General features: G+C 42.5%; 2 protein-coding genes across 7 annotated transcripts in view; one reads left to right on the top strand and one right to left on the bottom strand.

Moving 5' to 3' along the window:
* rarga (retinoic acid receptor gamma a) overlaps positions 1 to 9,554 on the top strand; it is a 53,052-nt gene extending 43,498 nt beyond the window's left edge. For all 6 annotated transcript variants that reach the window (XM_082519449.1, XM_082519450.1, XM_082519451.1 and 3 more), the window contains 7 exons: positions 3,851 to 3,999; positions 4,208 to 4,349; positions 5,205 to 5,368; positions 5,700 to 5,876; positions 6,179 to 6,383; positions 6,557 to 6,715; positions 6,881 to 9,554. In XM_082519449.1, the coding sequence (XP_082375575.1) occupies positions 3,851 to 3,999; positions 4,208 to 4,349; positions 5,205 to 5,368; positions 5,700 to 5,876; positions 6,179 to 6,383; positions 6,557 to 6,715; positions 6,881 to 7,203 (1,319 nt within the window). In that variant the 3' untranslated portion in view covers positions 7,204 to 9,554. The remainder of the gene's footprint in view (positions 1 to 3,850; positions 4,000 to 4,207; positions 4,350 to 5,204; positions 5,369 to 5,699; positions 5,877 to 6,178; positions 6,384 to 6,556; positions 6,716 to 6,880) is intronic.
* Positions 9,555 to 12,408: 2,854 nt separating this feature from the next.
* On the bottom strand, positions 12,409 to 26,339 carry calcoco1a (calcium binding and coiled-coil domain 1a). The gene is made up of 15 exons (XM_082519297.1): positions 26,127 to 26,339; positions 24,924 to 25,084; positions 24,731 to 24,833; positions 20,682 to 20,884; positions 20,297 to 20,509; positions 19,927 to 20,075; positions 19,765 to 19,834; positions 19,514 to 19,669; positions 18,886 to 19,140; positions 17,780 to 17,905; positions 17,473 to 17,568; positions 16,650 to 16,737; positions 16,224 to 16,471; positions 15,908 to 15,999; positions 12,409 to 14,410 (listed from the first exon to the last, which is right to left on the bottom strand). Exons 2-15 carry the CDS (start codon positions 25,053 to 25,055, stop codon positions 14,383 to 14,385), a joined length of 1,959 nt encoding a protein of 652 aa, XP_082375423.1. The 5' UTR covers positions 25,056 to 25,084; positions 26,127 to 26,339; the 3' UTR covers positions 12,409 to 14,382.
* Positions 26,340 to 26,942: the final 603 nt, after the last annotated feature.

Raw genomic sequence — 26,942 nt, 5'->3', positions numbered from 1 at the left:
TCAAGAGTGATAGCAGGAAGACATGGGCAAAACAAAACAGAGAAGGAGAGTATTATGTGCTGGCACCACTGACAAGGGTGTGGTACTACTTTCTTTTCCTCTTTCATGAAACCCATTTCTTTACAGAAACCTATTCGTGTGCTGATGGTCGGTCAGTCGTACCCTATGGTGCTGTAGCCTCTGCCATGGTGTAGAGGGCCAAAGGCACCCTTGAAAGCCCCACCTAGTGTGCCAGCAATTCTCCCAGCCCACTGTTCACCATCCTCTCCCAATCTGCTGTCCTTCTGCCACTACTCTCTGCCCAGTCCCCAACCCTCTTTTCACATTGAACCCTACTGTGTGCCCCTCTCTCCCCCTCTGCCTCAAAGTCTCGACAAGAGGTACAACTTTACAGGATCTTTAGTGAAAATAGAGGTGGAGACAAAGGCCACGCATGCCCGTGCATGCAGTTTAGCACTAACAGGGAAAACATCAACAGAGTGAGTCGCACACATAGAGGAGGGGGTGTTTTAATGGGGACTGGAATTCAGTGGTGCACTGTTACAAACAGTCCGGGCATTTGCAAGTGAAATATACACTACAGAGACAGAGCAGAGCCGCTGGCTGGAGTTGCACGTGAATGCTGGACAAGCACAAAAATAAACACCTACACGTATCCTACAGATGTATTGCACTGTGAGTGCACTGGGCCCAGAAAGAATACGTCTAAGCGTTTGCTCTCACATGCCAAGGCTGGAACTTTTGGAGCAGTGTCGCACTGAAGATTCAATCACTCCAACAGGTCACGTACTCAAAATCTGCAAGCCTATTGTGAAAGAATACTTGTTACAGTGCCAGAATGTCATATGCTGCTCAGTTAAGAGGAGTGTGTTGCAACACAAAACAGGAGCTGCATAGTCATGCGTTTGCTCACATACATTAGAAACACTCCTTTTTTCCAGCTGAGTGAACAGCAGGCAGCCTCAGTGTTGCCAGGAAGTCTTCTGATTATTTCTTTAGTGTTTCTCCTTGTTCTGGCTTTCTTTTCTCTTCTGTTGGATCTCTTGATACTAAAGGGAGTTTGCTTGGCTCGGTTAACTTGACCTAGAATTCACTGTAATTGACCTAGTTGAATTCACCTTCAGCTACACAGCTATTTCTGTCTTGTGCAGTTATATTTCACATCTAATGAGGCTGTGCTGAATGCTGCAATGCTCATCCCATCACGCTCAAGTATTTTAGTGTAATGTTGCTGTGTGTTTGTAGTTTGTAGCCACTGAGTGTGTTTATGGGACCAACTTGCTCAGTGGCAGGGGGACCACTTGTGCACAGCAATGCAACACGGGATCCGAGAATAAACTGATACTTAGCAGGAAGCTAACAGTGACTGTTGATAACTTAGCTATACCTTCTTCTTGCCTTTCTTTTTCTTCTTCTCCTCCCCCAACAGCAGCACCCATACCACCTACCCCACTCCTCTTCTCATCTGTCTGTCATCAGCTCACAGGCCTTAGACAGCGGATTGTCATGCAAATGGTGCCCCAAGCCTCAAAGCGCTGATAAGGAGGGCCTCTCATTTCACTGGGCTTTGTTTTCTAAACAGTGATGAGCTGAGTTGAAGAGACTGAGAAAAGGGGCTCGGGGTAGCTTTCTGAATGGGCCCTCTGACTGTGGCGCCCTGGGGTAAGTGGTACAGGGGATTTGAATGGAGTAGGCTGAATGAGGCAAAGTCTTGGAGGTGGATTCAGGAGTCATGTTCTCTGGCAGGAACCAGGTTCAACGTGTTGACAGAGCCTGATGTATTTTGTCTGTCACCGCTGCCCGGGTTTTCTCCAAGATGGACTTTCTGTGTTTGGCCCGCTTTCTTTATCCATTTAGACGGTGTCAGTCAGTGTTCGTTACTTGACGCCACATATGGTTTGTCCTTTTCTAAGGGGTTGTCAGCGCTCGGTTTGGAGCCTCATTTGCTGCTGTTATTATTGCATAAACAGTGGTTCATGGTGCGTTCAGAGGGTTTCTGTTCTCCCACTGACCCTGCCGTTTTGTTACATTCTGGCCAAGGAGATATGAGACTTGCTGTAGAAACATTCAGGGGGCGTAAACTTTGGATTTTAGATTGATTTGTGCATTTGGCTTTGGGATTGGTCTAAAAACTAATGGAAAACATCTTTGACTTGAGCAAAATGAGGTTTTCAAAGGAGGACTGCGGATTTCTGAAGAGTCGCATATGAAAAACAGATGTTTAGGCAGCAGGCAACAAATAAAAAATGTCTGATGTATTTCTGTTACTATCATTAATGAGGTAGTTGCAGGCCAGTCAGAGCAGCTACAGCAGAAGTAGTAGTAATCGTCAACTTGGTCTTGAACAAGACTTGCCCTCAAGAGCAACTTTGTCCTCCCCCTCTCCCCCCCTCCCCTTCCCCTTTCTCTGTTTTATATCAAATTCCTCTTTTTACGCCCTCTTTTTTTCTCTCCTTTTTGAAGTCTCCTCTCTCTAGTAAAAAAAGCCATGCTGGTGGTTTTTGATTCTGCTTTGGGTGTGAGAGGGGGGAGTAAGTTGGGTGGGGGGGTGGGGGGTGGGGGGGTTGTAGGTTAAGTTTAGGCAAGTCCTCTGTGCTTTCCATTGAAGGTGCTGGGGAGAGGTGGGGGCAGTAAAAGTTAGAATTTTAGAGCCTGCCTGTTTTTTATTTTATGATTGGCTTTTTTTCTCTCTTGCTCTCTTTTTACGGGCTGTGAGCTACAGCTGGTGGTGTGAATAGCTGCCCAAGGTGACTGAGTCCCAATAAAGTGCAGGCCAGCCGGGCTGGGGCCTCCAGTCCAGCCATGGGACTGCCTTTATAAGCCAACTTACGAGCCTAGTCCTCTGTTAAAACCTGGCAGGGCTGCACTGAGGAATTTAGGGCCAGGAAACAAGAGAAAAATAGGGTTTGTGTGTCAGGGGATGGTGGTGGGATGCAGAGTAGGGGGTTGAAGTTAGAGGGTGACCAAGGGTGAAACTGTTTGTGTGCAAGTGTGTGTTTGTGGTTTTGTGGCATGTGTGGTTAGCATCTTATATTTCTCAGGGGGAGTATGGAATCCATACCCTGCACACTTGAACCTTCCAAAAGAGCCTATATGGGGTCCACTTTGGAATATAATGAAGTGTAATGTACCATATCAAGTATGTGACTCGAGTAAGCACTGATGTCACAGCTGTGCCTCAGTTTTTGAGACATAGAATCAGGGCTCTGCACCAGCTTTGCGTGTCCGTGCATTTGTCATGTGCCTGTGCTGTGCGTGCAAGATGTTCACATGAGATGTTGTCAATGTGTGGAATGAGGAAAAGCCAGCTTTGACTCTTGACTTCTCTCAACTCATTAGCTCGCTCTGTTACCTGCCCTTATCAAAGAACCTGTCAGACACTGTCAGTTACATCTTAGTGATGTAAAAAGCAGTTTTCTCACAACTGTCAAAGAGCCCTTCTTCTCTTATTTATTATCTTTACATAGACAAGAGTTATATGCGAAGACAATATGACAATATGTTCTATGCGATATCCCCAAAGGGCCCCTGAGTTTGGCTCCTTAGTGATAATTGGTACCAGGAAATGGGAACACTTGATAGTTCATATGTTATTTATCTTTTGAGACTTAAATGTGTCTCACTCCACGTCCAGGCAAAATGTTTACCAAGCGAGCATGACTGCTAATCAGTGTCTGTTGGTGGAACCTCAGTCATATCTGCCGTGTCATTTCTTAGTGTGGTTATCTATCCACATCTGCTACATGTATTCACAACTCCACATGTGGCCTTTGCAGAGTTAGTAATAGTTGTACGATAATGATTAGTAACTGATCATGTGCTCCACTGTCTTTTCTTTCCATGTTCACAGCGGTGGAGACCCAGAGCAACAGCTCAGAGGAGATGGTACCCAGTTCTCCGTCTCCACCTCCCCCACCTCGAGTCTACAAGCCCTGCTTTGTGTGCCAGGACAAGTCCTCCGGGTACCACTACGGGGTCAGCTCATGTGAAGGCTGCAAGGTGAGAAGAACCAATCTTTTGAACACTGGATTTTCTGAAATAGAAAAAAATTTCGATTCTCTATTTTGCATTCACATGATAAAAGAGGGATGGACAAAGGGCAGGCTGAAAGAGATACAGCGATATGTCACAGCCTTTATAATGATAACTGTATTGCACATTCTCCCTTGCCCTCTTCCCTTTTGTGTCTTGCTTCCTGATGTTCCAGGGTTTCTTCCGTCGCAGTATCCAGAAGAACATGGTGTACACTTGCCACCGAGACAAAAACTGTCAGATCAACAAGGTCACACGCAACCGTTGTCAGTACTGCAGGCTGCAGAAGTGCTTCGAGGTCGGCATGTCCAAGGAAGGTGAGTCCCCCTCTGTTTGGAAAACTGGGTCACTCTCTCACTTGCACATAGAGACTGAGAAACTAGGCAGCAAAGACAGAAGCAGATGATGAGCCCACCAGGGGTGGTGATCAGGGTGAGGCTGGGCACTGTACCAATCATATGACTAATCCCTTTACAAAATGAATCTGACTTCCTGTTTCACCACAAAACCTCGCCCCTCTGGCCAGCACACAGACACTGCTTTCATTCATAAAGACAACACGGGAGAAAACAAGATTTGGGAGTTTTGACCAACGTATTGAGAACAGGATTCACGCCATTTGCGCAATCAGAAACACCAGCTTGTTGGGGGGGGGCCTTTTTATTTCAACCTTTTGTGTAGCCAGCTGCGTGTAAGTGGCAGTTTCTTGCCCTTCATGAAGCCCGGGGGACATGTATGTGGGTGTAATGTTTGTGTGGGATGTGTGTTAAGACCGGGATCACATTGTGCCTCTGCTATTACTGGATATCCTGAGAGGAAGGAAAGTATGGGAGGAGGAGGAGGAGGTGGGAGAAGAGGCAGAGAGAGGGAGAGAGCGTACTGGCTTATGTGCACCGGTCAAGTGGATAGAGAGATGGACAAGGAAGCCAGCGGGTGATAAGAAGGAGATAGCCAGTGTCCGTGCCGGGCCTCAAGGAAATATGTTAATGCTGTTAAGAGCAGAAAGGTTCTGGTTTCCACTAGCGTGTAACATCTCCTTGGCAGCAGTGAAAGACACTGAGCATGAATGCTGAGTTTGTTTTCAAATGTCATTACAGATAGATTAAATTAACTTTCTGTATGAGCTTTAACATTGTATGTGGAACTAATTTTGTTTTCTCCCCTTTACATAGCGGTGCGCAATGACAGAAACAAGAAGAAGAAAGATGTGAAGGAGGAGGTTGTTCTTCCGGAGAGCTATGAGCTAAGTGGAGAGCTAGAGGAACTAGTCAATAAAGTCAGCAAAGCTCACCAAGAAACTTTCCCATCACTTTGCCAACTGGGCAAATACACCACCGTAAGTCGTGCACATAAACCCCTATCTTTCACTGCTGCATTTGGAAACTGTCTCTCAGCTACGTCAGCAGTGAATGCTCCCAGATTGCATGCTTATGAAAATTCGCAGTAACTTTCCCAACATAGTGGTGGCTTAACTAATGCAGTTCCCCATTAAGCCATCTGTGTGGCCTCGGAATGATTGATGCAACATGTAAATGGAATTCTTTCCCCACAGTTGACTGATGTAAAATGTAAATGTGAGGCTCGGTGAATCTTGCCTTTGATACAAACGTGGTTGCACACCTCCTCTTGTATGACATGCTGAACTGTGGGTGTTTTTGTTTGTTCAGAACTCCAGCTCGGACCATCGAGTCCAGCTCGATCTAGGGCTATGGGACAAGTTTAGTGAGCTTTCCACCAAATGCATCATCAAGATAGTAGAATTTGCCAAGCGGCTGCCGGGTTTCACCAGCCTCACCATCGCTGACCAAATCACTCTGCTTAAGTCCGCCTGCCTGGACATACTGGTGAGGAGCTTTTGTTTTCCCTTCTGCCCTCTTCACTCACTTTTTGTAAATAAATGATTCTGTCAAAGCTTATGCTGAAATATGGGTATGCTTCCACCCGGTGGTAAGAAGTGGCAGTGCATTCAAGTTTGGCCAGATAATGCAAAATCTATCATATATACACAACCAGACTGGAGTAGTTGGCTACCATTTTTAGCTACTGCAGATATTTTTAGTGTTGTAAGAAGTCATATTACACTACTTTACATTTTATTTACATTTTTTAACGTTCAAAAAGTTTTACACCTTGTTTTGCTTTTCAGATGCTGAGAATCTGCACACGCTACACTCCAGAACAGGACACTATGACGTTCTCAGATGGCCTGACTCTGAACCGGACTCAGATGCACAATGCGGGCTTTGGGCCGCTTACAGACCTGGTTTTTGCCTTTGCAGGCCAACTTCTACCCCTGGAGATGGATGATACAGAAACCGGTCTCCTCAGCGCCATCTGCCTCATCTGTGGAGGTACTGCAGCATGCACCTACTCTTGATTGGTCTGTTATAAAGTGGAAAGGACTTTAACAAAATAAAAGTTAAACATAATTGATTTTTGTATGTAAGAGATTATTTAAAACTGTGCCATTTATTTAAAAAAAAAAGAGAGAATGAGAACATGTGTTTGCTGCTTTTTTCACTAGACCGCATGGATTTAGAAGAGCCCCAGAAAGTGGATAAGCTACAGGAGCCTCTGCTTGAGGCTTTGAAGATCTATGCCCGTCGTCGCCGCCCCAACAAACCCCACATGTTCCCACGCATGCTGATGAAGATCACTGACCTCAGGGGCATCAGTACGAAGGGTAAGAATGGAGAGAGTGCTTTCTAAGATTGAACTCTGTACACTTTCCCAAGGTCCTTGCCAGAAGAATACATCTTTTACAGGACACTCTACTAGTTCAGCTTCACTCTTCCTTTTATTCTTTATGATGTGTCCATGTATTTTGAGCCTTGCTTTCTATTTTCAGGTGCAGAGAGAGCTATCACTCTGAAGATGGAGATCCCAGGGCCGATGCCTCCTTTGATCAGGGAAATGCTCGAGAATCCGGAGGCCTTCGACGACCAAACAGAGAGCAATGAGAGCCCGCCGCCTCCACCACCGCCCCCACCACCACCCGCGCCTCCAGCCCTGGTTCTAAAGCAGGAGGCTGAGGATGAGGACGACAGCTGGGCCACCGAAAACGGCAGCGAGCCATCACCGGAAGAGGAGGACGAAGACGACGACGACGATGTGGGAGATGAAGATCGAGACAGGGGCTCGGACAGTGACGGGGAGCCCTGGGTGTTTTAACTTCCATAGATGGGTTGAGGAAAGGCCTTGCTCGGAGGGCGCAGTGAAAAGAGCATTTCACACACACACACACACACACACACACACACACACACACACACACACGCATACAAGCATATAAGTAAACATACACATATATAGCACAACCTCATTCACTCTTCCACCTCAAGAAAATGCTGGCCTTCCCTTCTCCCTCTCTCTCTCCTGACTGCACATCACTGTGTCCTCCTCCACTGAGCACAGCAGAGCCTTAAGCGTATAAACATTTCTAACTCAGGCCACACGGTCCATGACAAGTGAAATGCAGAAAAAATGAGAAGTCAAGGGAGAGATGACGGTAAACCAGATGAACTCCTGGCACGGCCAAGAGAGAAGTTAACGTGACAAAAAGAACATAACCTCTTTGAGAAAGCTAAATGTTTGTTGTTTTCTCCCCCCTACCCCCCCCCTTACTATTGTTGTTTATATCTAAACAGGGGAACCTCCAAACTAGACACCAGAACTAAGCAGTTGACTTTGATTGATTACAACAAGCACATTTAGAGCAAGAGTACAGGGCAAAGCCAAATTGAGTATGCAACTCTTTTGTTGTTATTTTTAAATATTGTTTTCATTCTTTTTTTTCCTTTTTTCAGTTTATGAATAAGTCCTTACATATCTATATACCATTATATTTTGTTTTTTATTTGTTATTCTGGTTTTATATATGAATCCTTTAGACAAGTTTTTATCTTTGAAGAGCTTTCCTGAGAAGATATTCAGAGGGAAAGAAGGGTAATCAGAACTGGCTGGGTCTTCCTTATCAGCTACATATGCTTAGCTCGGGCTTCTTGGAGCACTTTGGCTCCCTGTGGATGATAATCAACCCAGGACTTTCTTTTTTGTTGCAGTGACTTAACCAGTTTCTGTTATCAGGTAATTGGCATTATTCTTTTATGCTGTTGTTGCGGCCAGCATGTGCTGTCAGTGCAGGAAGTATCTTTGTGCCAAAGTTAGGAACAGTCATCTGTGGAGCATGAGTTTAACTACTGGCAGGGACTCCAGATACAATCCAGCGGTCCTCATGGCAGAATGCTCACTCACATGTGCACTAAAAACACACTCTAATTATCTTGGACAGTGTATCCACAAAAGCGCAGAACAAACATACACACTCCTTTCGCTCTATGCTGAGTGGTAGCAGATGTGCCAACCTGGCACAAAGTGCCGGGATCGGAGATTCAGACTTGACCGTATATATGTAGCACTTTTGTGATCATCTGTTTAAGCAAGGCACATCTCTTCCATTAAGTATAGAGCAGCTGTCTGTGAGCATATGTCCCAGTTAGCATGTCAAAACTGATGGTAACATCAACATATTAAATATGACGGATCTTAGAGCTCTCCCTGATGATATCAGTAGATTAGCACACTCATTCAACACAGATAAAAACACCCAAACATACTAGTATCATATGCATCAACACAACCATTAAAGGCATATGCAAAGCAGGAATCTTTATGGAAGACATTTTGGAATCAGACTCAGGGCTTTTCAGTAAGGACCAAACCCTAGCTGCTTCCCAGCATGCTAGAAACAGGCAATATTTATGCGTGCATTCTTGACTATGCGATTCTCAGCCCCACTTTGTGTAAATAGAAGATGACAAGTCTGAAAAACAGCATGGATACCAGTCTGACTCTCCACAGAGCGAGGAGGGACCACCGTCATCGTCATCCTCATCACAATCACCGTCCCACCTGCGTTCACACTGGTATCCATGCAGGAAACTGCCCCCTCATCCCAAAAAGCCATTATATCATCTTGTCTTCTTGTGTATATTCTCACTTTTTTTGAAGAAGAAGAACAGTGGAGGATTATGTGTTCTCATGTATCATTTCTTTATTGCCAAAATGTCACAGTGGGCGATCAGCTTGGAAAGCACGGCTGATATACAGTACAGAGGTTTTTCTCTCCCTCTTTGAAGCAATACGAACATAGTTTCTGTAGCAGCGAGAGGTCCCATCCTCTAAATATGGGCAGGTCTCCTCATTGTGTGTGTGTGTGTGCGTGCGTGTGCACGTGAGTGTGAATGCTTTAGAAAGTTTTCAGTCATGGGTGGATGTCCTTGGCATGGTGCTGTCACACAGAAACTCTTGTGTGACCTCATCCTTTCTCTCTCTGCTACGCCGTCACGGTGATAGTGACGGTAATGCAGGCAAAACTTTGAGATTATGTTATGTGTTATGTTATTGTTTTTTTTTTTTTCAACATGGCCAAGGTGTTGTTCTTCCTCTGTTTATGTCAACTCTTGTCATACAAAGAAAAGCCATATAAACAGTGAGAGGCACAATAAACTACTTTTGAGAGATTCCTGGACTTTTCTTTATTACCATTTCTTTGTGCTAAAAATGATGTGATGTGTAAGTTCGCTTATACCAGTGTCAAACTTATGAAACACAGTAAACTGCACTTTTGAATGAACATAATCATTCATTACCGGGGTGCAGCAGTAGAGGGAGCTCTTGCACTGTGACTGTAGGGTGTGCTGCATGCAGCTGCGTTTACTGCTTGGAGGATAAGGGCAGGGTCTGTTGGGTCATGGAGAGCTGTGGGTGCAGAGGCTAATAAATCACAGCCTCCTGCTGAACAAGGACATCAGATAAAGGTCTGTTCCTAAGATTTGTTCACTCTGCAGTTAAAGGAGTGCAGGTGGCAGCATAAAAATCATCAGAGAACGACTCTTTTCCTCTGCTTTCATCTCACTGTGATCAGAAAGTTAAAGCATATCTAGCCATGAATTCTTTAATGAAAGCTGTACGAGAAGGCTGCAACAGCACAATAAATTATCTCAGTTTTTAGATGCATTACATGATATATCAATTATTATTTGGTGCCATTAAGCTTTGGCTCAAATGAAATAAGATAAAATTACATTTGGCTGTGCAAATTTGTGGTAACATGTTTTAAAAAATATGCCCAAGTATTAATCATAAAATCCATTCATAATGAAAATATCATTTAGCTCCTGCATAGCTGTTAATGTGGCTCATGTTAGAGGTCTGCTGGAGGAAATGAAAGCGATTCTTTTACAGTCAGTAAGCTGCTCAAGCCAGTGCGCTCAAATTATACTGAAACTGTGTGAAATTTGAACTTGCAGAAGTGACCCAGCACTCGCTAATGGCCTGTGAAAGGACATTCAGTCACTGAACTCAAGTCAAAAGCTTTGTCAGAGTATGCTGTGCAATCTTTAAACCAAGCAAGGAAAGGCCTTGTTAAGAAGAGTTTTTTTAAGAGGACCAAAAGTCTGCCCGCGTGTCTGTGTCAAGGTTATACTGCCTATCTTTACTGTATCACTGCTGCTGATATGATCACTCACTCTCTCAAGAGCGGGAATCCTCTTTATAAAAGGCTTCTGACAGTAAACCTTTTCTTTTTAAAACCCGGCCACGTTGATACTAATGCCACACCTTTATTTCATTAATAGAAAGAGAGAATCAGAGCAGGGTGATAAACACAGATGAGATTCTATCAATTATATGATTGCTTTAATTATCATTAAAGACAGATCAATAACACCAGACTGGAATTAAAATAAGGCCCATACATTATACACTATTTTACAAGGAACAATCAAATTGCCTCATATACTGAACCCTGGAAGGTGTTGCCATGGGAACCCATGCAAGGGTTTGGGCATGCTTGGGGGGAATTTAAAGGAGCCGGTTTAGTTTTCTATATGCTCATCCTCACACATTAGTGACGGTTGATTAAATAATGACTTGAGATGGGTAGGCTTATTCATTTGAAATTAAAGAATGGAAATGTGACACCTAGAGGTACAACTTCACAATGATTTAATAAAGTGTGAGAAAAAAATCACCCTTGTAATATTCTTACAACCAAAGGACATCAATTATTAAAAATAGTAAAGAATCCATAAAAGCAGGCCGTGAGTGTGCATACCAACGAATATCATTTGAATATTTAAACCCACACTGATATCCCGCTGCACATCTGAGCTGTAGCTACAACTCGGTCAACACACAGGAGAGATAATGGACCAGCAGCAGCTGCAGGGCTTCAGAGAGTGATCTGCAGGATAAAGCTCAGTGAACCCAAATGCTTCTGGCAGCAGTTAGTGAGGAAGGTGCTGGGCTCGGGGTGTGATAAAGGCAGAGAGTGTTGGTGCATGTGACCCAGGTTTGATGTGATAAAAAACTGTAGGGCCTTTCTGTGTGCACCTGAAGCTATATACAAGACAGAGAGGTGCATATGTCATGTGCTGGAAGCATGGAGCTGGGTGCAGGGTCATAATGTGAAATACCACATCATTTACTGTGTGCCTCCTGGATGGGTCAGAACAGACAAAAAGGACACGTTTGCCATTTGTTACATATGCGGCAAATCCACCGAGGGTTGGGGATCACAGTCAAGGAGGGAGAGAAAGAGAGAGGTGAGGAGAAGGTGAGAAACGTTTTCATGTGCAAAGACCATAAATTTAACACCTTCCCCTGTACGAGCAAGAAGGCAGACGGGCCATCTCACTGAAAGGGTAATGGAGAAAGTGATGAAGAAACGGGTAAAGGTATCTGTGACAAGAGTGAGAATGGAGGGCGTGCCAGAAGGGAGCCAGAGGAAATAAACAAGGCCAGGTAGAGGTGGGGGCGATTTGGGAATGAGGAGCAAGCACTGGGAAGGCGGGCAGGCGGGCAGGCGTCGGGGTCATAAAAACTAGGAGATGTGTTCTGGCCTCTGGGTCTTCATATCTTTTACATTTCTAATTAAAAGAGATAAAGAGTGAGGGAGTCATCAATCCCACAGTGATTTCCCAGTTAAGGTTTTAGAGGGGGCTGTAAACTAGGCAGCCCGGCATCATTGATTTTATAATTAGCTATTGTCACCCCAGACTTAAGATGGAGGGAGTGTGGTAGAGGGGCACGACGAGAGCTTAAAAGACAGAGCAGCACGACTCTGCTGGTGGAGTGAGGAGGATGAAGATGATGAGGAAGTCAGCCCTGAGGGGGGACTGCAGGAGAGTCAAAGGTGAGGAGAGAGAAAAAACCCAGAATGGGAATGTATATGAAACAGGCAATGAGCCAAAAGGGAATATAGGCTATAGAGCCGTGTGAAAAGAAATGGCATAGTTAATTACCAATGAAATGTCATGTGAGGATCAAAATATTGCTATAATCATTGGCCAGAAAAAGACACATTAGACCCAATAATGGATACATAAACGTTTTTATTATGCAGAACCCCACCCAAACCCCATTACATGACTGGTAAGAAAATACACAGTGTACATGTGGGATAACCTTCACATACAGAAGTTCAAAACAAACCGTAACCACTGGAGTTTTATTGCGGTGTGAGACAGTGTCCTGATGAGGAGCACTCGTACTGGAGATCTCAGTGGAACAACAAAAAGATAACTTCCTTGAGACATAAAGTCAGATTACAACTACAAACAAGGACTACTGAGAATACGTTTAGTGTGCCATCTTCTGGGAAAGAACACGGGGCTCCTTAAAACCTTTCAACCATCCACATATGTAGTGTAACACAAGGTAAATGAGGCGTCGGAAAGACGTTTACTTCTTTCACTCCTAATTTTATAAACTTAAACATTAGGATCAATTCCTTCCATATGTATTTTTTTACATCTACCTTTACCATACGATGTTGGCATCACTCCCTTCCATTAGCACCAATACCTTGCAACAACGTAACCTTTAAACAACCCATTAAAGTATTTGAAAGCATAAAGTAAAAATAGAAAAGAGATAAAACGTGAGTAAACACAACACACGTGGGTAATGGTTATGATAACAATGATGAAGGACACAGATGGCATATTGGTGAGTATCAATATCAACTTTTCATCTAAAAACTCTTCTCTAGTAAAAATAGGGTGCAAATACAGCAGATAAAATCAAGCATCAAGGTATCTAGTAAATTCTCTTAGCCAAGCATGGAAAATTTTGTTACACATTGCACAAACTGTGAAAACTGTACACCTGTTTCAAACTAAACCTGAATATAGTTTAATTGCAGCATAACTCAAATTAATTATAAATAGAAAATCATGAAAAATGCATATAATATTGATTAAAACGTAGGCAGCATTTCTTTTATTAGGCAGTATATTACCTCAGGGCTGGGGGAAAGTATCAACACCATGATTCTGATGTCAGGATCTATAAAGATGACTCTACTTCATTATTTTAGGCACAAATTTAGAACTGCATCACCATGATTTCTGTGCAATCTAGCTGTGATAAAGGCTGATGCTAAATATCCCGAATGAGCAGCTAGAGAATTTCAATAAACCCAGGTTCATTAATAAATAAAAAAAATTGCAGCTTTGCAGTGTAAAGCTAATAAACATTAATTTCATAATAACAATTATGTGAAGTTACTCAAGTAGAAAGTTGCATGTCGTCCCTATTTAAATAGACCTGAAGCACAATCTGTTGAATAAGCTTTCTATTTCAAAAGCTCGTCCTAAGCGTCAGCATCCCTAAATCACCTTAACTGCATCTGCATGACAACAATCACCTGCTAATGCATACAAGAAAGTTCAAATCAAATCTTAGTTCTGAGTAAATGGAGGAGAAATATGATGTCATAGACCTACATTACTGCAATATAATTTAGCATGATGCTGTATCATTACTTTATGCCGCCATGAAAAGTGCTCGAAGCTGCTGTGGAGAATTTAATGCTGGAAGAGAGTTTTGCTATGATTTCCAGCGGAGCTGGGCCTGCACAAAACATCATAATTACAGTGCCTGTCATGACTCCTGATCACAAATGCAATAAAAACGACATAACATCCATCGTAAAGCTCTCGACATAGCAATGATTCAACAGAAATCATTCTGCTACAGCCTGCAAACTCTCAAATGCCAGAGCCCACGTCTAAAAGCCTGCTGCTTCAAACTGTGCACCACTCTTATGTCAGTCATAAATATTGTGTTGACCTGCCACCGCTGGCAAAAACAGTCAGGGTAAAAACACAGCAATCTAGAAGGACAAAAAACAAGGTTTATGGCAGATACAACATAATTGCATATTAAAATTCTGTCTGTATATAGAGCATAAGCTGTATTTGTGCTTGTTATAGGAAGTAATGCGGAAACAACAAGGTCCCTCTTTCCCTTTTTGATCACTTGCTGTGGGTAGGTGTCCACTGGTTACCAGAGCGAGGTGTCAGCTGAACCACTGGAGGAAGAAACAAAGGAGAGAGAAAGGATGTGTGAGTGTGTTAAAAATGGAAAGAAACACACATTCTGGTTGAAAGAGCAGGCGAGACGAAAGGAGTGGGTGAGTGGGAGAGCGAGAGCCTTAATGATGCTGAAAATTGGCCCGTGACTGCGGTACACCCCTCAGGTAAATCATTGCTACAGCTTGCTGTCAACTCGTCTGTCCCCTTGTCCTCCCATCTCGCCCCTCCCATGCCCCGAATGTGTCTCAAACAGCCTCCCTCGCTTCACCCTGACTCAACTTCTTTTACGACCACGTATTCAAAACTTCCATCTTCGAGTCATATTCACCGTGCCACCATAAATAACTAGTTGCACATGTCTGTGTGCATTAGATACCTTTGAATTCATTGTGCACGCATCAAACCATTTCTGCGAGAAGCCAGTGAAGGAAAGTAACGGAGTACATTTACTCAGGCATACATACATTAGTTCACTCCCCAGTTTTGAGATACTTTTCTATGTTCCAGGGAGAAATATGATACTTTTTACCCCACTGCAGTTTTATAGCGGCTTTGTTCTTTAATTACTTTGCCGACTAAGACTGTACACACAAATCAAGTCATGAGCTCATAAAATATAAAGACAATGCTAGAGTTTAAAACCAGCCAGCACGACGGGGTGATATCTGGTGGCTTGTTTTGCCTCAGAGAAATTTTCATTTCCATATGCAGTCAGCAACGCAAATCTTTTTTGAACCTTAAATCTTCACCTGTGCACAATTTGTTGCAATCCCTCACGTGTTTAGCAATCCTACACCCTTTATTGAGAATATCCTTCAGTGTATTTTGAGTGCCGACAAGAAGTTATTTCTGACTTTTAGAGGCTATAACACTAGCAGTTTATGAAACTGTTATATCATCTGCGACATTAAATACTTCCTTGTAATAGTAAAAGGAAGCGGTTGAAGAACAAATATGCTTGAGTAAAAACTGTCCCGTACTACACATATTAGCAAAATATAAGTACTATGTCTGCCGTAGCATGGCCCTCATCACGGATATATTATTAGATATGATATTAATAGATTGTTACTACTAATGCAATAATCTGAAAATAGCATGGTGCATGTTAATATGGAGGTATTGTTTGTGAATTAAGGTCTTTTCAGTGTTTAAAAGAAGAAGAAAAATGATCACAAATCTTTGCTTCTTTAGATATTGTACACTTTGTCTCTCTTTCACTGGTAAAAAAGACTTTTTAACAATGCAATGTATTCTATGATCTGTACTATCGTACCCCATCCTAACGCTGATCAAAATCAAAGGGATAACTTTGGCTTTTAACATTTTAACCTAATTTTCTGTAAATACATAAAGTTTATACTTTAATACTGGTTAAAAAAAAGAAAAGAAAAAGAGTATTATTCCGTTAACACTTCACAGTAATGGGTATAAAGAGTAAGTGTTACATGTATAAACATATAAGGGTACGCGTTTGTAGTGGAAAGCTGTACCTGAGAAAAGTATCCATGGGGTCAGGCAACAAAAGAGCCGTTTCCTCCCCAGAGCTGTTCCTTCTACACTCACGTGGATCGCATTCCTCCTCCTTAATACAGTAAAACACACACACACGCACAGGATGACACTTAACACATATCTATCCAGCAGCTATTACCATCCAATAACTTGCACACTAGCAGCCTAATTGGTACTAGGAGATAATGTCTATATCAAACGACCCACTGCCCGTGTTTAACTGGTGTGCATGGCTATCAGCATGAAGGCATAGCTCAGTTTCAATATCACATATAATTATGGTGCACGTCTCACCGAATCAGAGCTGTGTGCCAGAGTGTCAGCGGTGGCCTGGTGTGGAAGGGAGAGCGGTGCCGGCTGGTTGATGACCACTTCCCTCCTGCTTACCTCCCTGGGGGAGAGAGGAGGGGTGGCAAGGAGCAACGAGTCAGGCTGCCCCTGCTCACATAGGCTGTAGTGTGCCAGGGGGGTCGGGGGGTGGAGGATCTGCAAAGCCTCTGGGTTCTCATCCTCCGAGTCAGATGACACACTGTCAGGACGGCCTGCCAGACAGAAACATTAGTTAAGAAATAGCGGTCACTTTTCCTCAGAGCGCTGCTCTTGTCGTCCACAACACGGGCCAATCTGAACAATATTTAGTGTGGCTCTTGAATGATAGTTAACACTTTTATTGTTCACATCTGCAGGGCATACAGTAGATTGATGTGTAGCTCAATTCACCTGTAGAGGCAACTGGGGCCGAGTTCCACTTGGCGCTTGCAACTGTTCCCATCTTCTGTTCCAGCTGACAGATGTACTCCATCAACTCCTGTGGTGAAAAATGCAGTCATCACCCTTATAACCCTCAAAATGTCAGACCTCTTCAAACCAGCACTACGTAACATTATTGCACTGTGAAAACACAACGGAAACATTTGCCATTATATAAATGTTACCACAGTACAATGAACATTTAAGTCCTTCCTTGGTTTCTCATGTGCCGCACATTGGCTGTTGTACTTAGATATGGCTGGAGTTATAATTAGGCTGGACAGTAATTTAGAAAAAGAACTGAATATTTACTTCTGCCTTCAGAGTGAAAATGTTATGGTAGTTAGCCAACAAAACTCTGCAGGCACTTTAACAACAACAGCACCGACTGCCCTGAAATCCACCGATTTATATTGCACTGTAAACAAATTATATTGCACAATAACAAGAGGACAACCACAGGGAGATGATTCCCAACAGCAGGGTCATTCACAATAAGAGTATTACTGTTGTTATATCAGTAAGGATGTGTGTTCATTATTAATACAAAGATTTTAGAAAAAATTGCAGGGGTGTGCCCAGGCTTTATAGTCACACACTAAACTAGATTTACATTTAAAAACTAAACCATGAGACCTCAGCAACTGATAATGGCACAAAGTCTGTGACACCACACACGCACAGTGTTAAATAAGTACACTACCCACCCAGAGTTTATCGTTCGCTGCTTTTTAAAACTAGTTTCTGTCAGTACTGATTCAAATCATGCACCGTGGCAGACAAGGTTTCTAACCTGTTTCTCTGCAAGCAGCTGCTCCTTCTCTTTGTGGGCAACCCTCAGGCTGGCCTTCAGCTCCTGAAGCTCCCTACGGGTTTCACTCAGCTGAACCTACAAGCCAGATATCACAAAACAGCAGGGTGAGGTATATTAGACCCACTCGAAAGACACTTTGACTTTTGTGTGATGTTCTAGAAGTAAACAGCCAACATCTAAATGATGCTCATTCTGAGTTTGACCTTGTTTTTGCCAGTTCAAACAAAACTATTTGTTCACACAGATACAGAGTAGGCTATAATGTATATGAAGCAGCTTCTCTCACCCGGTTGCAATCTTTTTCTCTTCCAAGCTCAACCTCTAGCTTCACTCTCTCCATCCTTTCCTCTTGCAGCCTCTCCTCCATCGCCTGCATCTCTTGGCTGAGTTTCTCCAAACGCTCATGGTCTTTCTATGAGGGTGACACACAGACACTACTACTTACTGTATTTACTTCATATATAATTTATTTGCCTCTGCCATTCGATCTTTAGGTTATGGACTCAAATATTGACTCGATGTCATACCACCTACACATTACACCTACAGAAGCTGCTCAGCCATGAAGCTCCTGGTGCAGTTTCCATGCTGATATTAAGGGAGTTTGAAACTCTGGAGTTACTGGGTCAGAATAGCGTTGGGGCCCCTGCTCTCTGTAGCTTTACATGCTCTGCCGCTTCATGGCTGAGTTGCTGTAGTTCCTAAATGCTTCCACTTTCCAATAATACCACTTACAGTTGATTGAGGAAGAAATTTCCCAAACTGACTCATTGCAATGGTGGCATCATATTACGGTACCACGCTCAATTTAAGCTCTTCAGAATAGGTACTTCATGTAATACACATCAGGCAATAGGATTGAACACACCTGAATTCAAAGAGTCAGAGGTGTGACCCAGTACTTTTAGTAGAACCAGCCATATAGGCCCATTTTGAGAACTATAGAACATTTTGTTCTTTTTCTCATTATTATTAATATCCACTTCATATGTCGAATGTTACATATACCAAATATTACAAATACAAAACCCTGCAACAACTTTGAATCAAAACAAAGACTTGTAAAAATAAAATCAGGTCTACTGGGTGTGACATACTTAAACCATTTTTATCAAAAATATAACAAACTGTTCAGATGTATAATAGCAATATATTGCTACCCTCTCCCTTGCACCTTCATATCAACATAATGTCGCACCTGCTAATATTGATATAAATCTCCCTTTTCTCATTTCTCTTTAAGCATTTAAAAACTGATCGTTTTTTTCTTCTTTTATTATGCTGCATACAATTGTTATTGATGCCATGGGAATATTTCACTTTGAAACCTCGTGGCATTTATTAGTGACATTCTACATTTTCCAGATTTCATGCTCTACAGCGATGCAGTACCTCAGCCGAGCGCTGCATGTTCTGCCTCTCCTGGGCCCAGTGGGCTCTTCCCTCCCTCAGGGCCAGACTGGAATCTGCAAGCTGAAGGGTGAGCTGAGCAGCCTGAAGGCGAGCCTGATGCAGTTCAGCTTGCCCCTGATCCCTCTGGGCAACCATAGAGCTGAGGTCACTCTTCAAGCCCTCAGCAGCTCGTTCGCTCATGTGCAGCCGCTCACGCAGGCTACGCATTTCTTTCAGAGATGCCTCATTTTCCGCCTGTGCATAAAGGACCAAGAAACCATGTTGGTTACTCATCTCATACTTCAGGTGATTTTCTGTATATTGCCAGACCCAAAAATATCTAAGAGTGGATTTGAACTGGTCATTGTTGTTTGTTTGTAATTCTTTTAAAACATAATTGCTGAGTTAAAATACAAAAAAACATGTTCCAAATAAAGTAGCAGTGATCACTTTCCCCCCCAAAAATCAATTCTGATTTTATGTCCAAATACTTGTAACACATTTCACAAGAGTCGAGTTGAAAACAAACAAACAAACAAACAAAAATCCTATTTTTACATCCTCTGAGTGAGCATCCTGGTCGAGTTTCAACCACTAAAACATTCATTAATAAGTCCTTTGGTTTGACCTCTTTCCTGTGGGCTGTGGTGAGTTTCTGGGTGAGGGTGGTGATGGTGTTTTGAAGCTGCAGGACACTGGTGTCTCTTTGGGCGAGGGAGTTCCTCAGGCCCTGGAACTCCTTTGACAGGATTTTGAGCTCGCTTTCTGTTTGTTCCAGCTTAGTCTAAGGAAAAAAGGCAAGAGATGGGAAAACTGAGATGTTGGGGGGGGGGAGGACCATGTTTTACTATGTTACACAGTATGTTTTGAACTGTGCACCTGCAGGCTTCTTCTCTCACTCTCCTCTTCTTTTCTCAGAGCTCCTGCCCTCCTGGCTCTTTCCTTAATTCTGCACATACAGATTTTGTTATAGACAATCAAAACTATTCACAGGACCCACATAAAAGTAAAAGAAGGACAAATGAGAAAACCATGTCAAACCTCTCTAACTCGGTCTCTTTTTCCACAGCTCTCTGTGCCAGGGTTTTGATGTCGTCCTCTAGCTCTCGGATTCGCGCTTTGCTTGCCTCCCTGGCATCCATTAAAGCAGTTTTCTCCTGGGCTAGTGATTCTCCTAATGCCTTTTCCTCCTAACAGACCAGAGGCGTGTTTAATTTTTGTGTTAATATAAGAACTCGGGCAATTTCTTAAATGTCTCCTGCTTACATTTTTACACTTAACACACAGGGACATTATTTAAGCAGAAATGCTTTATCTGAGAATGAGGGCACTGCTGTAGGGAAATGGAAGCAGGCACATCGGTTCTAATCAAATGACTGTGCCCACCATTTGCATAAGCTTCATACATCACCTTCTGCTTCTTCTGCAGCTCATCAAGCTTCTCTAGAGTTTGGTTCAGCTCTTTCTGAAGCCTGGCGATATCACCCTCCAGCTCTTTGCGTCTTCTGTCCCAGGCCTCTCTCGCTCGCTTGTACTCCTCATTCTCTTTCTCTCTTTGCTCTTTAACCGCCTCCTGCACCTGCAAAAGCTCAGCGCGCTCTCGCAGACATTCCTGCAGTCGATTCTAACAAGACAGAGAACAGAGGAAGCAAGCAGCATGACTGTGTGCCCGTCTTTGTGTAACTGCAGTAAACAAGAGTATTGATCCCCCCCCCAGCAGATGTGTTTTATAAGCACTCGTTAATTTTGCAAAACTGAAAACACACACTCTCCCATGCAGTATCTTATCCACTCACCTGCAGCAGCTCAGCCCTGGGGACTACCAGCAGCATATCTGTGCCTGCCTCCTCTCCATGGGAGTCTTCCTCAAGAGTCACCAGATCCTCAAGTGGCTTTGGTGCACAAAAAGTGAATTTAGAGCTGCGAGAGCACACCTTCCCTTTAGCATCAATATATACGAACTCATACTCCTGGGAGCTGGGCTTGGGTAGGTAGGAAGCTAAAATAGTGATTTAAAAAAAAAGCAAAAAAAGCAAAAGGTTATATTACAATCTGCAGAGAAGAATAATTGTTTTTCAAAGTAGCCATGCTTTAATTTAGACCCTACTTCCCATTATACTTTTAGTCAGTCTAAATTACATACCTATAATTTTGGAACATCTAATCACAATTTAAATTAATGTTCTGGTAAATATGAACTATGAGTCTAATACATTTATTTGTATTATATTGCTGGTTAAGATGATGTGTTTGCCATCAAAAATCCATTTCACAGACCCTTTTTACAGCAAACATTTTGACTTGTCAAAGTAGGGAAAGTGTATGAATAATGGCTGTATTCCACTTAGGGGAGGTCCCCCTTTTGCACATTCTGTTTTATTGCCATGAAATAGGAAACTTAATGGAACTAGGAAGACATTACTTTGACCTGCTCCTCCCCTGCTGTGACAACTAAAAATACACGGGTGACAAATTCAAGTAAAAACTACTCGCTGTAAACTTAATGGCCTTTAATTCGTCATCTGTCTTACTGCAGTCTAAAATGGCCTAGCTTTGCAAACTTGGATTAAGCCCACTGCTAAACTAAAACATTTATTAAATAAAGCTATCTTCTCATTTAGTCTTAGAAACTGTCTGATAATACTTCAATTCAGTAACACCAGGTTCACATGTTGCAATACAGCTTCTGGCCACTAGTGGCAGCAGTGCGGCCATTCACGGCAGGTGAGCGACAAAACGATGATGTCTTTTATGTAACTTGTGTCCCATGGGCTGTGAGGTCTGTAAGCGTCTATTCATTGTCGTTGTATCATTTGTGAAAAACCGCAGAGTACCTGAAATAGCAGAGCGTCTCTGGTTAGCTAAGCTGGCCAAAGTCTTAAACAGGTGTTTTAAGTGACTCTCGGGCAGTTTGGTGCTTTTTTTCCACGTAAAACTTGAAGCGCTTTGCGAGTTGAGCTTCTCTGCGCCATTTATATGTTTGTTGTAAACATCGTCGGCGTAACAGAAGCAGTTAAACAACTTTGTATGTTCTGCTTTTGTCCTGTAGTGTCAAAAACAGCTAGCTCCAGCCAGTGTTGCCAACTTAGCGACTTTGTCGCTATATTTAGCGAGTTTTCAGACCCCTTAGCGACTTTTTTTCTAAAGAAAGTCGCTAAAAAAGACGTGAAAGCTCGTATCGCTTTTACTCTCAACAAGCAGCGGGTGCTGTAACGCAGTCAGTTCTTCTTTTACTCTTATGCTGTTTTGTGGATCACAAGGTTTAAAACTACTTATAAACACACACACACACACACACACAAAGTAACTCCACCAGAGTGCCTATTTCGGGTCACTTGCCGGTGTTGTGCCAAAAAGTGATTGTCTGCCAAAAACTGATTTCCAGTGTTTCTGTGTATTTTTTATGTGTAATATCTTTACGTATGTTCGTAAATAGACTTCGGTGAACAGGGGATACAAAGGGGTTACATAAAGAATTAAAAAATTATCTGTTTTTTAAGTATCTTTACAACTTGTACTTACATTATAACCAATCCGGTCCTTTATCCCCACTTAAAATATTTTTACAGAACTATTGTAATATTTGCTGCCATTTCTGCTGTCCTGTTGGGCAACTTACTCTTACAAAATACATTTTTAATGTTAATGAGATTTTTTTTACTGCATAAATAAAGGTTATATAAAAGTCGCTGCCAAAAACTGATTGCGGCTTGTATCTTGCTACACGAATGTTGTTTGTGGCTCAAGATGACTTTGTGTCATCCATAAGGGATGCATTTGACATATGTTTAACATATTATAGCCCAACAAGTTACTTATAGCACTTTAAATATGAGCAATCGCTTTTTGGCAAATACCGGAAATCAGTTTTTGGCAGACAATCACTTTTTGGCACAACACCGGTCCAAGCCCGGATAAAGGAGCAGGGTTGGAATTGTGACATTAAAAAAAACAATAATTGCTAAAAGAAATTTAGTTTGTAGTTCTAAATAAACTCTAAATGCATTTAAGACTTTTTTTTACTGACTTTATGTCTCTTCCACGATGTTATTTCTCTCTCCAACAACATAGGTTACAATTAGATTAGCATGACCAATTATGCAAATTAGGCGTTGACGTCATTTAGCGACTTCTAGCGACTTTTAGGACAGCCAATAGCGATTTTCCTTACTGAGGAGTTGGCAACACTGGCTCCAGCAAGCTAAACGCTCATTAAACAACACGTGTTTGTTTATCACATTATAAAATAGCTTTTCAGTCGCCTCGACTGTTTGTGCTATGCTGCTATGTCCTGTTGAAACCACAGAAATTAATCTAGTATCAATTCAACAAACATCCTGTTAATGACGCGGTCCATGCTTTCAGCTGTCCTGCCAAAAAATGTTTTCCTGCTATTTAAACCGCTGTAAATGACTAGCTGGCCTATAATCTGTCAAACGTATCTCTCATGAAGGATATCGAGTCATTATGTGCCAGAAAGAAAATTCCCGTCACAAAGTAGAAGCTACAATCAGTTTTTGGCAAAGTGACTTTTATATATCCTTTATGAATCGATGTAATAACTATCGTTGACAGTAAAAACGTCTTCTCCAAAAGAGAGCTGGCCAAGAGGGCAGGAGAAATTGCAACAAATATAACATAACAGTTCTATAAAGATATTTTAAGTGGCCCAACAGGACTGGATTGATTAAAATGTAGAGCACAAAGTGGGTATGATAATGCTGAGTTAAAAGACACTTGCAGAACAGGTCATTTCTTTATTTTGTACGTAACCACTTCATAAATCTTGTTGACTACAGCCTATCTACCAATATAAGCAAAGCTATTAGTCATAAAAACACATCAGCAATCACTGTTTCGCATAAGACTGTCGCTCATAAAGTTGAAGGCTTACAAATTTTGAGAGCAAAATAACTGCTTTTCAGACCAGCTGTGCTACTTGCATAACGTTAAGACTTTCACTATCACCTGAATCTGCTTCCTTTTCATGCACCTTTAACCAAGCATACTGGAACTGATGATGATACACCTCCTGCCTCCCACACTAACCACAAAGCAGTCAGCCTTATTCTGTGACTCCTTCCAGCCTATAAAGTAAGTTGATCTAATATCATTATCTCACACAGACCATAGCTTCATGTTTGGAGTGATTTACTTAGAATTACTGTTTCACAATACGGCTACAGCAAAGGGCCAAGATAGAAAACAGACAGAGGGAATGACACACGGTAAAGTTTATGAGCTGTATTTCAACTTCGAGCACCGGCTAAGGTCACAGAAGAGGCGACCTTCTTTTTAAATCACAGCATTGCTGCTGATAAGGAACCATCTGTACTTTCTTTAGTTTCCTTTCTCTGTACTGAAGAATGACATTGACAGTATGTTTAAGTTAGCGATAAATCACTTTACCAGGGGTCAATGCCACACCTGCTGCACACGTGCCCCTCACCCTCAATCAGGCTTATCAGCTGCCCCTGACACACAGGACAAAGTGAACACTGTATTCTCCAGTGAGCAGCAGCAGTCAGCAGAGCAGCCTTTGGGCCATTGTCTTACTAAAGAAATGAATTCAAACCATGACAGAGAGTGTCTCTGTTAGAAACCAAGTTAGATATTTCTCTTGTGCAAAGGATTTTTTCCCCTTTTTTCTGCTGAAGAATTATTTTAAGATAGAAATAAACATTTGCTTCCACTCAGCATGTGATTCGCTAGCTTTTTGTAAACAACAGAGCAATTCATTTTACAGAGGCATCAATCTCCTGCTGAAGGTTTTATGCGCTGATCTAGTACAGATCCTGTGTGACTATGGGAGGTAAACCCAGTTAGAAAACAAAGGTATGAATACCCTGAAACTGAACACAGCAGTTGACATCTGTGCCCTCTTGGTAGTCAGCCGGGGCTAGCGCCCATACAAAGGTGTGGTATTCCTTTACTGATGTCCATCCCTCCTGAAGAAGAAAATGTGTGCACAGTGTTAACTTCCAGTTGGATATTATTTATTTAGTTGCTTTTCCAGAAATTCGTCAGAACAGCAATACCTTGAAGAGCCCTATCCAATCATTACTGGCCCATATGTGCCGTGAGCTCAGCGTGTAGTGGCAGTCGACTCTGCTCTCAGGAAAGTAGCTGCAGCCCACGTTTCTAAACTCCACCTGCCAGTCCTTGTCCATGGCAACACAAAACAAATGCTCTATTGCACCTACAAGAAAGAAGGTAAAAAACAAACAAACCCCAAATCAACCTAGAAACCAACATGCACAGTTACATTACACAGCTATTTCTGGAATATAGGTAAGAGGTGGTCCCTGCTGAACAAACAAGAGGCCCCAAGTGTGTGAGTATTTTTGTTCAGTGTAAGATCTAGACTGAGTGCACACTTAAGGAAACAGCACCGATGCACAACTAATCCTCAGTGACAGCATGGTCTTAAGGCAACATGACACGTTACACAGGTTGTCACCAGGGGCTATTTCAGTCATCTTCAAAATCATTTGCTATTATACAGCATCACGTGTAAGCATGCAGGATATGGGCTCAGATTCCACTCGAGGTTACTTGCCACGAATTTGTGGTGTCCCTGCAGTTAACCACACTGCTTGCCTACCGAAAGCACTATTTTTGTGTGTGGTGTAATAACTATGGTATAGGCAACATTTATGATGTGATGGTACACTGTTACACAAACAGGGTGAAACACATGGTAAATATACATTTTAATAGAGCAGCAGAGACAAGCATGATGAGATTTTCAAAAGGAACAAAAATAAAGCAAGCGCACTTTAAACCCAATGAGGATTTACAGCGAGCATGTTCTTTAAACTTGGATTAACTTTCTGTACTTTACATTTATTCCCTGTGGTAGAGTCAATAATCACAGATGATACAAGTTTTCTATTTTTGTTTTGCAAACAAACATCCGTTCGGACAAGATAAAATACAGACAGTGCGTAAAACAATACACCAGTGATCAAAATAGCTTTCCGTGGACTCGTTTTACATGGCACGAGGCTTAAGGCCCAACAGTAGCACATGTCAAGAAAACAGTGTTATGCCCGTCGATGAAAGCTTTAAGCTGACAAACAAACAAACACAGGCACTGCGGACAGACCTGAATCCGTGCACGTTAGTCATATTTGTTAATTTGATGGAAATGCAAATAATAAGAGACAATGCAGGGCTTTGTTAACTACCAAAAGAGATCTGCGCACATTATCTCGACCCGTTTCTGATGTCTTTGTTACCTTTACGGTCCTCAGCCCTCTGCAGACGGTCCAAAGGAGCCCTCTACGTGCGAGGTACCGGACTGACAGTCCTCAAGAAACCCACGAAAGAACACGGCCGATGCAGACTCGCTTTCCTCACGGAGCTCAGCTGGACCAACAACGCGAAATAACAACAAAAAAGCCAAAGCAAAACACAAGCACCACAGCTTCTTCTGCACCGTGGAATTATGGGAGCTGTTGTTCACGATGTAGCTGAAACTATGCCGAGATACTCCTTTTTAAACTACAACCCCCAGGCTCACAGTAGACTAACAGATCCGCTGAATGTAATCTGACGCGTCTCATCGGCCGCCGTTGTTTTTCGCATCGGATATCTGCCAAACCGCGGCTGTCCTGCTCGTTCACCAATGGAAAGAGTGTGTGTTATTTGCGATGAGAGGAAGACACTCTTAGCGGATGTAATAATGAAAACGGATGTTTTTATTTGCAGTGATTGTTCGAGTTCATAAATATTTGCTACATTGCGCTGTAAACAAATCTGCGCATTATTTTCCATGCAGGTAGACTTCGCACTATGACGGTTATTTAATTTGATGGTAAAGTATTACAGGTTGTATAGTTTTTGCCTATTTATTTTAGTTTAAATCAGTGTCCCACGGGAGCCTTTTCCACTTCATGTATTATCTATACTTTGATGAGGAAAATCAGGAACCACAGCAGATCCTCTGACGTCAGCCCACGTTCCAGATTTGATGGAGGGGAATTCGGATTTTAGCCAAAATTTTTTCCAAAATAATCCAGTGATCCTGCATTTTGGAAGCGCCCCAATTTGGC

Source organism: Aulonocara stuartgranti (genome assembly GCF_965226115.1).
Source record: "Aulonocara stuartgranti genome assembly, chromosome: 20".
NCBI lineage: Eukaryota > Metazoa > Chordata > Actinopteri > Cichliformes > Cichlidae > Aulonocara > Aulonocara stuartgranti.
This window is presented reverse-complemented; position numbering and strand designations above follow the sequence as displayed.

Bases quoted from the DNA above. Each gene is read 5' to 3' on its own strand.
- calcoco1a (XM_082519297.1), bottom strand. From the start codon at position 25,055: ATGGACAAGGACTGGCAGGTGGAGTTTAGAAACGTGGGCTGCAGCTAC. The intron at 17,569-17,779 runs GTGAGAGAAGCT...TCTGGCTTGTAG, and splicing joins GAGAAAAAGATTGCAACCGG to GTTCAGCTGAGTGAAACCCG. The intron at 16,472-16,649 runs GTGAATTGAGCT...TCTGTCTGGCAG, and splicing joins GGCCCCAGTTGCCTCTACAG to GCCGTCCTGACAGTGTGTCA.